Here is a 15,380-nt window from a genome sequence, read left to right as displayed (position 1 = left end):
CACCAATGGCTGCACAGGAGAAAAGACCTGGTGATCTTTTCCTGTAAAGATTTCAGCTTAGGAAACCTTATGGGACAGCTCTATTTTGTTATATAAGGTTGCTATGCATTGGAATCAGCTCAACAGCATACAGCAACAACCCCTTTCTCAGGAACTCTGGTGGTGCAACAGTTAAGTGCTCTGCTGCTAACAGAAAGGTTGGCAGTTCAGACCCACCCAGTGGCCCTGCAGAAGAAAGCCCTGGCGATCTGTTCCTACAAAGATTACAGCCTAGAAAATGCCATGGAACAATTCTCTATTACGTTGGGTCGTTATGGGTTAAAAATCAGGTCAGTGGCAGCTAACAACGAGAATAATACCCTTCTAAGAGTCCTTGGTTGGTGCAAATGACTGACTTGCTCAGCTGCTAACTGAAAGTTTGACAGTTCTTGTCCACCAAGGCACTTCAGAAGAAAGGCCTGGCGATCTGCTTCTGAAAGAGCTCAGCCACCGAAAACCCTGTGGAGCACAGTTCTGCTCTGGCACGCCATGACTCACAGTCAACTGGACAACAACTGCTTTTTGGTTTTTGTTTGTTTGTTTAACCGTTTTCTGCTTCCTGGGTTTTCTTCAGGGGTGGTACAGTCATCAGAACTCCCCCGCCCGCCTCGGGTGTTCTGATACTGCTGTGTGTCGTTGTCGCCTGTAGTCACTGCATGGGAAGAGCTTGGACCCCACCATGCTGACACCGGCGAACCCTGATCTGGAGCCAGAGCGCAGTTGCGTAATTCTATCCTTCCTCATCCTAGTGCTTCTTAAAAAAAGGGAAGAAAAAAAATACTGTTTCCCGTCTTTTCCTCCGAAGACAATATACTCTAAGAAACAGATTGCCAACATTAAAAAATAAAAAAAATCCCAATCTGTCTATGGTCAGAGCCCTGGTAGCATGGTGGCTAAAGGCACTCCAAACCCACCAGCTGCTCCAAGGGAGAAAGATGTGGCAGTCTGCTTCCATAAAGGTTTACAGCCTTGGAAACTATGGGACAGTTCTACTCTGTCCTGTAGGTCGCTATAGGTCAAAATCGACTCGAGGGCAGTGAGTTCGTTTTGTAGTTTTATATCTGTCTATGTGCATGTCGTTTCAGTCTTTGTTAGATTTTAAAGTAAAAGAAAAGTGAGGAACATAAATTATAGGCATCATTGCAGTAATAACCACCCTACATGTAGCTTCAAGAACACAAGGTCACATCAGTAAGGATATGTAATATCTAGTATTGGAAGTAGATCTAGAAAATGGAGGTTCAAGTCGTTGGGAGACAATAAAGAGCTTGCAGTGGTGCAGAGGCTGGAAAGGATGCTTTGTCATGGCCTCACTCATCCCACACGTGGGGATGGCACTGCCCCTGGGCCCTGTGTCCCTTGCCATTAGGACACTGATGCTGACTGGGAGCTTGGAGTATTGCATTTCCTGTCCTTTTTTATTTTCACTTGAATACATAATCAAGGTTGGAGTCCTGTAGGGACAGGGCTGTCTCTGCTCCAATTTTTCACCATGTCTGTGTAGACACTCTCATAAACTCGTTTGCAAAGACTATGGAACCTTCTAGGAACTCCACACAAACGTCCCCTCCAAATGTCAGCTGTTATTGAAAGCCCCAAAAGTGTAGGCCACTTTCCTCAGCTGTCAGAGCTCTGAGGGTGGTTGATGCCATGTAGGACATTCTTCTAGGTCACCAGTTCATATCCAGTATCCCAGGTGACCTGAAGGTTTTGCTGTTTGCCCTGCCTGTTTTGGGAGCCCAAGTCAAGTGGATTGACTCTACCAATAAATGGTCAAGACCACGCCTTCATTTGTAATCTCATAGAGTAGATCAAGCACTGACTGGGCCAAAGAGACTGTTACAGGCTTCCTAATGGTTTTTCATCTGATCGATGGTTGTTGATCCTGTATTTTAAAGTTTGGATAGAGAAGGTTCTTGTTGGTTTTTCCTTACACCACCAATAATGTGACTTCATGGTTTGCTGCAGCACTTTTGGGGGGGATGGGGAGTACGCCTAATATTTCTGCAATCAGTAGTATCCGTCTTTGAGGTAAGCTCACTTTTCCATTGTCTGTTACTAAACACTTCTTTTGTAAATTTTATATATACAAATGTACAAATAATTCTGTAGAATCGATTCCGACTCACGGCAATGCCATGTGTATCAGAGTAGAACTGTGCTCCATAAGGTTTTCAATGGCTGATTTTTCAGAAGTTGACATCCAGGCTTTTAGCCTGAGGCACCATGGGTGGACTGGAACCTCTACTCTTTCGGTTAGCAGTTAATTGTGTTAAGCATTTGCATCACTCAGGGACCCCATACCCATCCACACGCACATTTGTGTTCATCTTGGTGACCTAGCTGGCTTCGAATGCTGTTGATTGTGTAAGAATACTTCTAGCACTTTCAGCCCCTGTGGTTTCTCTTTTTTGAAGGTGACCTACAAACCTTCTTTCCATCCTGCACAGGAGTGATTGCTGTGACTGAAGCGAGGAGGTGATGGAGCCTCCCTGCATTATCCGTCCGAGGTCTTGCACCAGAGCAGTTGTCAGATTGTGTTAAGTGATGAGCGCTCATGTTAAGATGGTAGCTGCTTGCTGGAGTTCAATCTCAATAGCAAATTTCTAGATGGACTTAAAGTGTATGTAGCGGATGAGAAGTAAAGGCGAGAACATGACCTATCCCAAGCTTTCCATGCCGTTTTTTTCTTGCCAGCTTGTCCTCCCACCCCTCTATGTGCCACGACTGTTGATCAGCCCATGAAATTATCTGAGAAGCAGGTTTGATCTTGAGGGGTGGGGTGAGTCCAGGAAAAGAAATTAGAGGAAGGGTGGCTGACTCAGACCAGCCTTTAAGCTGGAAATGTGACAGCTTCTCAGGGCAGACAGGAAACAACCAGCCTTCTCAACTGGCTAATAAGGCGCACGCTATCTTTTATTCTGAGGATGTTTAGGACCTCACACCAGTTGAGGTGATTTGCCCTGAACTGCTATAAATTGCCTCTAAAGAAAAAGTTTGCAAACAAGGTCTAAAGGAGCATATAGGTGTGTTTTGTGTTCACATCCCAGTCCCTTTTCAAAAAAATCAAAATTGAGTTTGATCTTTAAGAACAGGTAATGGAGCAGCAGGGTCTCTTAGGTTCTTGCTCCTTAGCTAAATTCTCAAATTGTTACGGGGAACTGCTTGAAAGATTTGTCGATATAAAATTGCGTCCAAGGGAATCTCTGGGAATCTCCAAATACAGATAGCAGCCTAAGACAGGGCTTGGCAGATGTTCCCTATAAAGGGCCAGCTAGGAAGTATTTCAGGCTTTGCAAGCCAACACAGTATCTCGAGAACTTAACTTTGCTGTTGTAGTACGAAGGCAACCATAGATAGTATGTGAGTGAGTGAGCATGGCTGTGTTCCAATAAACCTTTACTTGTGGACACCGAAATTTGAGTTCCATTTAATTTTCACATGTCGTAAAATACTGTTCTTTCTTTAATTTTTTCCCCCCAACTATTTAAAAAACTATTCTTACCTCACTGGCTGAACAAAAACAGGTGATGGGCCAGATTTGGTCCAAGGTCATAATAGTTTACCAACCTGTGACCTGAGACATTCCAGTTAGGCATGTTTTTTGAAGACCTCCAAGTATGAGTCCTTATCTCAAGCCTTGTCACCAGGCGTGATACATGAGAAATTTTATAAAGGTTTTTCCCATCTACTGGCTTACTTTGTGCGTGTGTGTTTGTGTGTGTGTGTGTGTGTGTGTGTGCTCAAGCCATATTTTATGTAAACTTTTTGATGTTTCTTAAAATATGGTAGACATGTTTTTGAGCACTGGCTATCCTGATAGACATGCTTAACAGAGGGGTACTTGGCCCCTAAAATGGAAACACCTGCTATGAACTTAACGTGTAAATAGTTCAAAAGTCAAAAACATGTTAATGTAAAACCTAATTTGTAAACAAATGGCACTTATTTACAAGGAATGTGAAGGCACTGATGAGAATGAAGTAATCATGAACCAATCAAATAGAAGGTGTGTCAAAAATGTCCAGGTCCCGTTAGCATAGAAGCCTGGCCTGCCCCACAGGCAACCAAGCATTAGTCCTCCTGGCTCCCTCTGAGAACACAGAGCTCGTGTGGACCATGGTATGCTCCCCATAAGATGACTCCAGTGGGGCACAAATGGCAGCCAAGGCAGGGAGGGAGACCAGCCCATCCATGATGAAGGTAGTATGTGCCTTCCACCTCTTCCCCCTGTTAAACCAGACCAGTTGCCATCCAGTCATTTCCAACTCCTGGCGACCCCATGTGTGTCAGAGTAGAACTGTGCTCCGTAGAGTTTCTGATTTTTCAGAAGTAAACCACCAGGCCTTTTCTTCCAAGGTACCTCTGGTTGGACTCGAGCCTTTCGGTTAGCAGCCAATCGTGTCAACCATTCCCACCATTCAGGGACTCCTTCCCATGTTAGCTAATGTTTATTTTAGTTTGCTGAAGGAAAATAAATGTGTGTTCAATAGAGTCTGGTTTTATCAACCACCTCTGCTCTATAACATCCTCAAACCTCATCTTTACTGTAACCCTAGCTTCGCACTCAAATACATACAGCAATTACCACCCAATTGTCACATGTTAATAAAGATGGGTTGACTCAACCCAGCTCAGGAACTGCCACCAAAAGTAAAATTTCTCCAGAGGTGGGATTGGTCCTTTTAAGTCATTTACATAAATGGTTGATGTGGAATTTGAGTCAGAGTTGATCCTTTTTAAAACAGAACTTCTTTCATTTATTCATATTCTCATATTCCCTCACCCTACCCCACACTCAAACACACAGACACGTATCTACACACCTTATTAGTATATGTCCAAAGAATCTAATTTCTCTTCAAGTAGGATATGTTTAGGAACCTTTCTCCAAATGTGATTGAGATACTGTTATAAAAATAAGAAAAATCCTTCCTTAGTCCTCAGTTTTATTAGAACAAAGATAATCTCTGACACAAAATAATATGTGTACTAACTGTTTAATGAGAAGCTAGTTTGTTCTATAAACCTTCATTTAAAGTACAATTTTTTAAAAAAAAGATAATCTTTGAGGTTCAGGCAACGGAGTCTGAGATGAAAGACATGAATCTGATTTCAATACATGTCACAGGTTAAAAAAAAAGCTATCAAGTAAACATGTATGAGGTGGGGCCAAGATGGCGGAGTAGTCACACGCTTCCTGTGGTCCTTCTTGAAACAAAGACCCGAAAAAACAAGTGAATCGATTATATATGACAATCTAGGAGTCCTGAACATCAAAGGCAAAGTTGAAGAATTGGACAGAGCGGCACGGAGAGGGAGAGATGGTTCAGAAGCAACGAGGAGTTGCCAGACCTGACCCGGAGGGAACCCCCACCCTGCAGGCCAGATCGGCTGGTGCGAGCAGTGAGGCAAGCAGTGCCACTTGGGGTGCATTTTCCATATCAGGAGAGACCTAGCAGCAGAGAGGCTACTCAAGCCTCGAGAACCAGTGAAAAGCAGCTCTCAATCAGCAAAAGATAAGTACATGCATGTAACCTACCATGCAGATCAAAAAACACCGCTTTGGGAAAAACCTCTCTCCCATTTACCTGTCCCCTCCCCGCTCTGCACCGGGTCCCTGGCTGGCTTCTGAGATTGCTGCGTCCCCTGGGCCAGAAGTAGGACCTGTCACGTGTCCTGAGCCATTCACCTAGCCTTGGAGAGGGAACAAATTAACGAACAGGAAAAAATAATATACCAGCTCCCCTAAGCCGGGAACTCAAGGCAGGCACAGCTCTGTTGCCTGGGCACAGGCATAAGGGGATCCACAGACGATGAATGCCGTTCACCCCTGCATAGACCTGTGTGGGCCCATTTCAATAGCATAGGCCCTCATTAGCACAGTACAACAGGCTATATACCTGAAGCCTAACTTCAACTATATCAGCTATATGGTGGAGTGGCAAGTTCATGACATTTGACACCATTCTTTTAAGGAGAGTCCTCACATACCCACATCAGGGGCCTAAGGACTGGTGGCTCCACCCACACCACCCAGCCACCCGCAACAGGGGTCTAAGAAAAAGTGGTGCCTCCCAGTTCTTACAGCCAACAGCATTGGGTACTGATAGTCTGACTGCAAAACCCACCCACCTATGCATTCTAGGGAACAGGAACACACTTTCCTCACAGACACTTGGGGCAGCTGTCAGCCCTCTGCCTTGCTCAGCACATGACCCCCTATTGCAGCCAGAGACCTGTGCCTACCCAATCACCCCTGCCCATCTAGAACTGTAGGTGAGAGCCTGCACCACTCACTTGGTGACCAACTACCTGGACACCTGAGCTTAATCCATATAAGAAAAGTAAACAAACCTTGGGATCACATATCCGTAACAGATCTAACCACCTGGTGACAGGACGCTAGAGCTTCAAAGGCACCCAATAATCAAACTAGCTCACATGAGCAGCCTATTTGAGCATATTAAAGAAAACAAAACAAGAAGCTAGGACACGGTAAGCAAATATAAATACAATAACTTATTGATGGCTTAGTCAATATCAAATCACATAAAGACGCAGACTGTGATGGCTTCAGGAAGCTCCCAAATCAAAGAATCAAGAAATCTGGAGGAAGAGAACCTCCTGGAATTACCAGAGGTAGAATACAAAAAATTAATATACAGAACTGTTCAAGAGATCAGGAAGGAGATCAGGCAAAACGCAGACCAAGGCAAGGAACACACAGACAAAGCAAGAGAGGAACTTAAGAAGATTATAGAAGAGCATATTGATAAGTTTAACAGGCTGCAAGAATCCATAGAGAGACAGCAAACAGAAATGCAGAAGATTAACAATAAAACTTGAGAGTTATACAACTCAGTAGAAAGTCGTAGGAGCAGAATTCAGGCAATGGAAATCACAATTAGTGAGGTTGAAATTAAAGCACTTTGACGTCAACTTACCTGAGGAAGAATCAGATAAAAGAATTAAAAAAAAAAAATGAAGAAATCCTAAGGATTATGTGGGACTGTATCAAGAGGAATAACCTATGAGTGATTGGAGTACCAGGACGGGGGTAGGGGGAGGGGTTAACAGAAAATACAGAGAATTGTTGAAGATTTGTTGGCAGAAACTTCCCTGATTTCGTGAAAGATGAGGAGGTATCTCTCCAAGATGCTCATCAAACCCCACATAAGATAGATCCCAAAAGAAAGTCACCAAGACATAATCAAGCTTGCCAAAACGAAAGATGAAAAGAATTTTAAGAGTGGCTAGGGTTACATGAAAAGTCAAAGGAGAGTCAGTAAGACTGAGCTGGGACTACTTAGCAGAAACTTTGCAGGCAAGAAGGCAGTGGGATGACATATGTGAAGCCTTGAAGGAAAGAAATTGCCAGCCAAGAATTACATATCCAGCAAAACTGTCTCTCAAATATGATGGTGAAATTAGGGCATTTCCAGATAAACAGAAATTTAGGGAATTGCAAAAACCAAACCAGAATTACAAGAAATACTAAAGGGAGTGCTCCAATGAGAAAATCAAAACCATCAGATAACAACCCAAGACTAGAACACAGGACAGAACAACCAGCTATCAACCCAGATAGGGAATTCACAAAAATAAATCAAAGCTAAAACACTGAAAATAGGGAAACAGAGACATCAATATGTAAAAGATGACAACATTAAAGCAAAAATGAGAGACTAATAAATGTAGTCACAGATCTTTCATACAGAGAGGAAGTGAAGGCAATACGAAGAAATAAAAGATTGGTTTAAACTTAGAAAAATAGGGGTAAATATTAAGGTAACCACAAACGAAACTAGCAATCCTGCATGTCAAAATTAAAAACAAGAAAAACAAAGACTCAGCAAATACAAAATCAACAACAGTGAAAAAGAGGAAAAGAAAATACATAAAGAAAAATGACTCAGCACAGAAAATTAAGTGGAACAAAGAAATTGTCAACAACACAAAAAAAAGACGTCAAAATGACAGCACTGCAGTCATACCTATCCATAATTACGGTGAATGTAAATAGACTAAAAGCACCAATAAAGAGACAGAGAGTGTCAGAATGGATTAAAAAATGATCCGCCTATATGCTGCCTACAAGAGACACACCTTAGACATAAAGACAAACTAAAACTCAAGTAAACATGCATGAGAAACACATAGCAAACAGGAATTTCCAAAGGGTCTCCCATTAGTCCAAATTTTCCTCTAACCAACACTGAACATGACCATAACCATTTTAGACTTTCTTCAAATCCTAGATACCAGGTATTTGTATAATGCCTCACTTGGTAGTCTTGTAAACTAATTAGCATTTATTTCCCTTTTTTTTTTTTTAATGACAATTTAAAATCTAGATTACAGTGATTTAAATGACATGGAAATTAGAAAACACCTTTCAGTGTTGGATTTCAAAGCACTATATAAATTCCAGTAAATCAAGTTTTAAAACTCTTTTTGAGATGTTAGATGATCTCTCTTGCTCTTTTTTTTCCTCTGTATTTTTGGTAATACTTTGTTCTGGTTTTGTTACCATACTTACAATAAGGCCAGTAAATTATTATAGAATAATTTATATCAGTTCATACCAGAATGAATAATTCTTTGCGCTAGTGTTGTCTCTCCATCCCAAATATTTGAAGTTATCTTACCAGTTTGCATTCATTTTGAGGAAGAGATTTGGAGGTCATTTTGCACGTCTGTGTCTTGTTTTCTTCTGTCTTGAGTATTCTGACTAAAATTTCCCTTGTGTTCAAACAAGTTCCTAAACTTTTTCTGCCTGTTTCAATCTTTTATTATCTTCTTTACTGGAGTTCTGTATGAAATGATGTGAGTAAGCTAGAGATGATAATATGATTATGTAAGTTCATGTACCCAGAGTTGTATCTGGAAAAGACATCATACACATAAATGACTTTTTTCCCCCAACTAGCAAAATAAGCCCAAGGGTTCCAGCAATCAATTTTGAAATAAATAATCCTTATATATCGCCAGCTCAGTAAATCTGTATTCAAAGAGTAAGTCTGTAATGGTTGTATAACATGTTGAATGTAGTTAACATCACTGAATTGTCCACTTAAAAATGGCAAAATTTTTGTTATATATATTTCACCATGATGAAGTTATATTTTAAAATAAAAGGGGAAAGTTTGAGTTCTGTGCTTTCTTTGGCTTATGTACGTTTTTGAGATCATGCTCATAGAAGAATAATTGTGTGTGTGTGTGTGTGTGTGTGCGTGTGAGTCTTAAAGACACTAATCACATTCCTTTTGCTGAAATGTGGAAAACCTTGGTTATTCAAAAACTGAGTACCTGGTCTCTAAATATTTGGTGAAACATGGTAAATTATTTTGACAAAGATCTGACTGTGTAGAGTAGTCATTACTTATCTTTGCCTGCTCCATTTTAGTATTCAATATATGTAATGTCTCTTCCCCACAGTGTCTTTCTCCGCACCGTCTTGTCACTGTCATCTACATCCTTGTTGTCTGTCTGCCTTTCCAGCTAGCAGCAGACCCTTCCTTGCCGATCAGTCTACCCTGGGAACTCTGACGGCAGCACTTAAAATATATAACAGTTCACTTTTGTACATTAAAAAGCAGTAAATCCTTCATGTGAAATAGCTAAGGGAACATATATAGAAGGAGGAGAGGCTTTTGCTCCCTCAGGCACCTTGCAAAGGGGACTATTTTTCTTACATGATATAAATGAAATCTTCACTTTGCCCACTTTTACACCTACGCATGTACTGAGCGTCTCCAAGGAGACAAGGAAACCCGGAGTCCAGTGATGGTAAATCCTCCACTGAGACAGCAGGCTGGAGTCTCAGGCAACTCTCCCAGGCATCTTGGCTTCCTGATGCCCCTCTCAGCCAGCCCCTTTTCTCGAGGCTCTTCCAGGCTGGCTCTCTCGAACGTGTCTCTCCCTTCCCAGACGAAGTAGCCTGTGCATTGCATCTGAAGGGCTGGTTGTGGTGAGTTCAGTAGGCAGAAGGCCTCCCTGGGAGAAGAGCAGTGGGTGGGGTAGGGAGGTGGGATAGGAGGGTTCCATCTTTCCCAAGGTCTTCTCTTCGTCACCCATTTTTCTGTGCTTCTGTTTCTTTGCCTTCCTTTGCACCTCCTAAACACAAAGGTGCCGCTCAACCTAACAAAGTGTCTTAAAAATTTTTGTTGCTGCAATAGTACAGTTATGAGGCTAGTTTAGTGAACTTGTCCTTTTAGGAGACATTTTAGTTCTCCTCTTGTCAACACTAATCCTCTTGACTACTCTATTTTCCCTTTTTCCTGAGTTCAGTGTACTTGCACAACTGTTTCTGTAAGTTTTCTTGCAACTATGCACATTTTTTTTTTCTTACATAAATGAAGTCCCTTTTCCCCTTTGAAGACAGACAACCATCATAAGTCCATTATGGGCACTTCCTAAGACTACAGTATTTGATTCTTTTGATCTGCTGACCACATGTGTGTGTGTGTCTTTGACTGAAGCACACATAATTAGCTACCATATAGAAATTGGTATCAATGTAACACCCAGGATATTTTCATTTTGCCTCTAGACTCCAAACACATCATTTAGTAAGCATTCTTGACATCTCTTCTATATGTACATTCTTGGTCATCAGGTGAGTTGACTCAAGAAACCTAACTTTTTGTCTTCTACAGAAAATTTCATTACTTTCTTGTTAATCCTGTTGCCCTCTTTGGGAAAGTGTGGCTAGCCTGTTATTTTTGGTCATTTCTACAATGAAAGTCCTCATGAGGGATCATCGATGGCACTTTTTTATTTTTTTTCCTTTTCGACCAGAACTTTTCAAAGAGGTTGATCAGTCACCTGTTCTTCCCTTTAGAGAACTTCCTGTTTCACTTTTGTTTTAGCTCCAATTCGTATCACCTCCCCGATTTCTGCCTTTAAACCAAAACCAACCCATGTTATAAACTTGAAAGAGTCACTTGTAGTGGACATGACCAGTTTTGTTCAAAGTTGCGTCACAGGCTCTTTAAGATGAACAGAGATCAAATTTGCTAACATTTTCTCTTACGTAGTCAATTGATGTCAGCCAAGGTATGTATCATCTGTTTTGCTCTTTCTTCCTGAATAATCTTCTCCGTAGTGGAATGCTTTTCCTGTGGTCCACCTCTTAGCTCTTCTGCTTTAGTTGGACTGAGATGAAGTGGAAGTGTTACTTTCAACTTGAGCCCCCCAGTTCCTCCCAGGAGAATTGGTCGGGCGGAGCTGTTCTGTCTTTGCCCAGGCCCCTCTTGGCCTGTCTCTGCCATCCTTCCTCAAAATCTCCCTCATTCACACTTAAGTTTTCTGTCAGATTTTTGGTAGGAAGACAGTATCTGCTTAGATGAGTTGCTATTCCCAAAGCACTGTGGATGAAATTGGCCAAATCTGAGAAAAAATATGCAAACAAACTCTGGAAAGTTGTCCAACTGTGACTGGTGGGAAGTTTTGCTTGCCTGGAAATGGGAAAGTTGGGATCCAATCCTGAAGTGTACATCCTGGAATCCTTTTTGTGAATGAGGCTCCCCAGCCTGTGTAGTAACACAGACGTTTTTCTTCCATTTTTCCTTCCAGGCACTTCAAGTGGCAAGACAGCTCCTTCTTCAGCAACAGCAGCAGCAGCAGCAGCAACAGCAGCAGCAGCAAGTTAGTGGATTAAAATCCCCCAAGAGGAATGACAAACAACCAGCCCTTCAGGTACCAATTCTTTGTACATTGTACACTTCAGGGTAGCTGATAAGTAATTCAGAAGTGAATTGTTGGGAATTGAAATCGTACAAGAGAATCTTCTGCAGAAGGTACACTTTTAGTTCACCAGCAGAGCATGACGTTTTGGGAAAAATGTCTGTTTGACCAAATGTTTTGTTTTTGGGAGTAAGATTTACCAATTAGTCAATGTAACAGAAGAATGAGGAGCCCTGGCGGCACAGTGGTTAAGAGCTTGGCTGCTAACCAAAAGCTTGGCGGTTTGAATCTAGCAGCTGCCCCTTGGAAACCCTGTGGGGCAGTTCTGCTCTATCCTATGGGGTTACTGTAAGCCAGAATCAACTCAGCGGCACCTAACAACAACAACTACAATAGGAGAATGAGTAGTTGCAGGTATTGGGTTACTTAACAGGCAATGTAGGCTGTCAATGAGAAAAAAAGTTGATAGTACTCAAGTATGTCACCTCATTCTCTCATTCTCTCACGAGGAGTGTAGAAATGGAACATACACACATTCTGTTGCAGTGGTTCTCAACTGGGGGCAATTCTGTGCTCCAAGGGATATTTGGAGACATTTTTGGTTGTCTCACTAGGGGATGGAGGTACCAATGACATCTGATAGGTAGAGGCCAGGGAACCTGCTAAACATCCTGCAATGCTCGGTAAAATCTCCCAACAAAGAAGTATCCGGCCCAGAAAGAGATTGAGACTAGGCATTATTGGAACTGAGGAGGCTGTGGTATAGTGACTGCCACACCTAGTGATAAATACAATAAATACCCTGTTCTTCAGTGGAAGTTTTCGGAATGTTTTTGAACCATTAGTGTAAAATGAGAACAATTTTTATGTAAAGATACTAAAAAAAGATTGTTTTAGTGACTTCTCATTTCAGGCATATTGAGGGCGGGGTGTAATGGAGTAGAAGAATGAATGAGTTCATAAAAATTTAATTTGGGTTTTCGACTTGAGCCTAAAGTTGTAATAGATATTTGGAAGAAACCTGACTTAATGTTTTCATGCTTCCATCCAAGGGTGGACACATGCAGGTGTTGGGTGGCTCACCTTTTATAGCTGAGAGTGGGCATCCCCAAAATGGGAGCCAAAATGAGTTTCTCACACTAGAAATTTTGCGACAGAATGAGTAAGTGGTAATTGATGGGTAAAACTTGGTACCAGTTAATTTGATCACAAGGTCACCTCAACTTCTAACTTGTGTTGATTTGTCACAGGTCAGGGCAAACCAATACCAATTTCCAAATCATCCTGCCAAACAATCCTAGATCTTGGGCAACAAGTTCTAGTCCCTCTACATTTACTTGGGTAACCGTCCTCCTCCGGAGAATGTTCAGGATAATACTGACACTTTATTGGGATGGTGGAATGACAGCGTATATTGTTTACTAATGCTTCTGAAAACAGTTGTTTGGTAAACCATCACTGGTCCGTATGCCTTTTAATGTGTTTGAATGCCGGGGCCATTTTTAATGAGGTACAGTGCCATTGAGGTCCTGTGTCAGGTGCTATAAGAAGTGCTTTGTTGTGTAGATGTCCTAGGAACAGCTCTGGAAGATGAAATATGCCTGTGTTGACCTTTCAGCTGTGAGCTTATTTGTCAGGATTCAAATAAGTTGAAAGGATCAAACCGAACAGTTTCCGTAGTCAGACTGGGAGTTGTGTTTCAGAGGTCAGCAGCGGAGGCCACATTGCAGATTCCATAACATAGCCAATTGTTGGTACGTATTACAGTGCCGGGGCATCTCCTGCAGACAGAGACACAATTAAAATTCTAATTTATTAATGTATACGGGGAGCTAGCCCAGCCTGTCACTCAGGGATTCAAATGACTGCCCATTCTTTTTGCTTCACTCCTGGAGTTCTGCAGCCTTAATAATACTGTGAGTCCCCTTGAATTTAACAGAGCTCAAGTACATTGGAAAAATGACAATGTATTATTAGGGGGAAAATCTTACCCATAGCAGAGCTTTGGTTGGAGATAGTAAAAATAAATAAATAAAATAATTACACACGTACTCAATCTGTCTGATCACACTGCTCTTCAGTGTTGAATATCATTTGTGATTTTTTTTTTTCATGGTAGACTTATAGTCCCTCATACTTGCTTTTTAAAACATATGGCATTTTTAGGTAACTTTTCTAAGACGAATGGAGTTCCTTTAGGGCTAAATATATGAGGTAAATTTCCAGGGGATTTCCTTTTGAGGGCTATTTTTCTTATTGCCCATCCTAAGATTTTTAGGCACCACACAGATGAGTATGATACAGAGGGCTTGTTTTTTTTTTTTTTCTTGGCAAGGACAGTGTCAAAACCAACCTAACACATTCTGCTGAGCACTTCAGTCTGGGTAAAAAGTAGGGGAGAGGGGATAGTCTTGAATGCTGGTTTTGCTAAAGAAGATGTCTTGAGTCCCTTCCCACCCCCTAAGCGGAGGAGTTGACAAGCAGAGAATTTAGACCAGCTTTGAGAGTTGGTTGGGAAAAAAAAAGAAGAGTTGGTTGGTTGACTGTGTGTGTGTGTGTGTGTGTAGAATGAGAGAGAGAGAGACTATTGCTGAATGTCTCCAGTGCTGTGTGTGTGTGTGTGTGTGTGTGTGTGTGTGTGTGTGTGTGTAGAATGAGAGAGAGACTATTGCTGAATGTCTCCAGTGCTGTCAGGTAGGGTCATGTGAATTCAGTAAGCTTTATTAGGTTGGCTGGCCTTCCACGAACAGGGGAAATTACTAACCTAGGCAACATGCTATATTATCTCATTATAAAAACACGCATATAGACTTGGCGATTCACGTAAGGAATAACCTTCACATTTAAATATATCTTGTCAGCCAGAGTGGCACTGACATGAAAGGGAGGTCCCACAGCACAACCTTACGGTGTTCGTCTCTGATCTTCTCAGCCATCATCACTACAGGGATAGACCTATTTTAGCAAATTTCAGATCTTCTGCACAGAGGAAGTCTTGACAGGGAAGAAGGATTTGATCTGCTGATAGCTTGAGGAAAAAAAAAAAAAAAAAAAAAACCCAAATCCCCAAATACACTGTGACTCATATTTTAAGCATATCTCACACTCCCTGCTTTATGTTTGGCAGTGATCTCCAGTTTCACAGGCTGATGATACAAACAAAAGAAAATGGAAAGTTAGAGGAGGCTATATGAGTGGTTACTCGATAGAGATCAGAAGATGTAGTCAAACATCCCCAACTTGGACTAATTTCAGGGAGATGAGAGTAAATAAGGGAGAAACCCTACTCTTTGCCGATACACAGACTCAACCAAATCTGAGCTGGTTGCGTTGTGGGGTGAGGTTGTGGTTTATAATGAAGGTATTCATTGGGAATGGGTATTGCTTTTGAAGTTCTCAAAAAAGATCTACTTGGTAACTGAAACTGCCCCCTTCTTTTGACCTATTCATTTGCTTTGCAATTTTTTTTTATGGGTGATAGAAAAAAATGGAAAATTGGGCCCCATGGTAAATTTGAGATGTGTATGATCTGACTTAATCATTTTCAACTTGGTACATACTGTAAAACAGCCATAACATGCGTGCATTGTGCTGGTGCTCGTAAGATACAAAACAGTCAAAGATACAGACCAGGATGCTTTTGAGCTTTA

At 41.6% G+C, this 15,380-nt stretch overlaps 1 protein-coding gene across 7 annotated transcripts in view; it reads left to right on the top strand.

The window, feature by feature from the left end:
- FOXP1 (forkhead box P1) overlaps window positions 1-15,380 on the top strand; it is a 416,711-nt gene that overhangs the window by 246,629 nt on the left and 154,702 nt on the right. For all 7 annotated transcript variants that reach the window (XM_049862995.1, XM_049862989.1, XM_049862991.1 and 4 more), the window contains one exon: window positions 11,620-11,742. In XM_049862995.1, coding sequence (XP_049718952.1) covers window positions 11,620-11,742 — 123 coding nt within the window. The remainder of the gene's footprint in view (window positions 1-11,619; window positions 11,743-15,380) is intronic.

The sequence above is a fragment of the Elephas maximus genome, chromosome 20, assembly GCF_024166365.1.
Source record: "Elephas maximus indicus isolate mEleMax1 chromosome 20, mEleMax1 primary haplotype, whole genome shotgun sequence".
Lineage (NCBI taxonomy): Eukaryota > Metazoa > Chordata > Mammalia > Proboscidea > Elephantidae > Elephas > Elephas maximus.
Note: the sequence above shows the minus strand (reverse complement) of the source record. Positions and strands in the feature narration are given on the sequence as shown.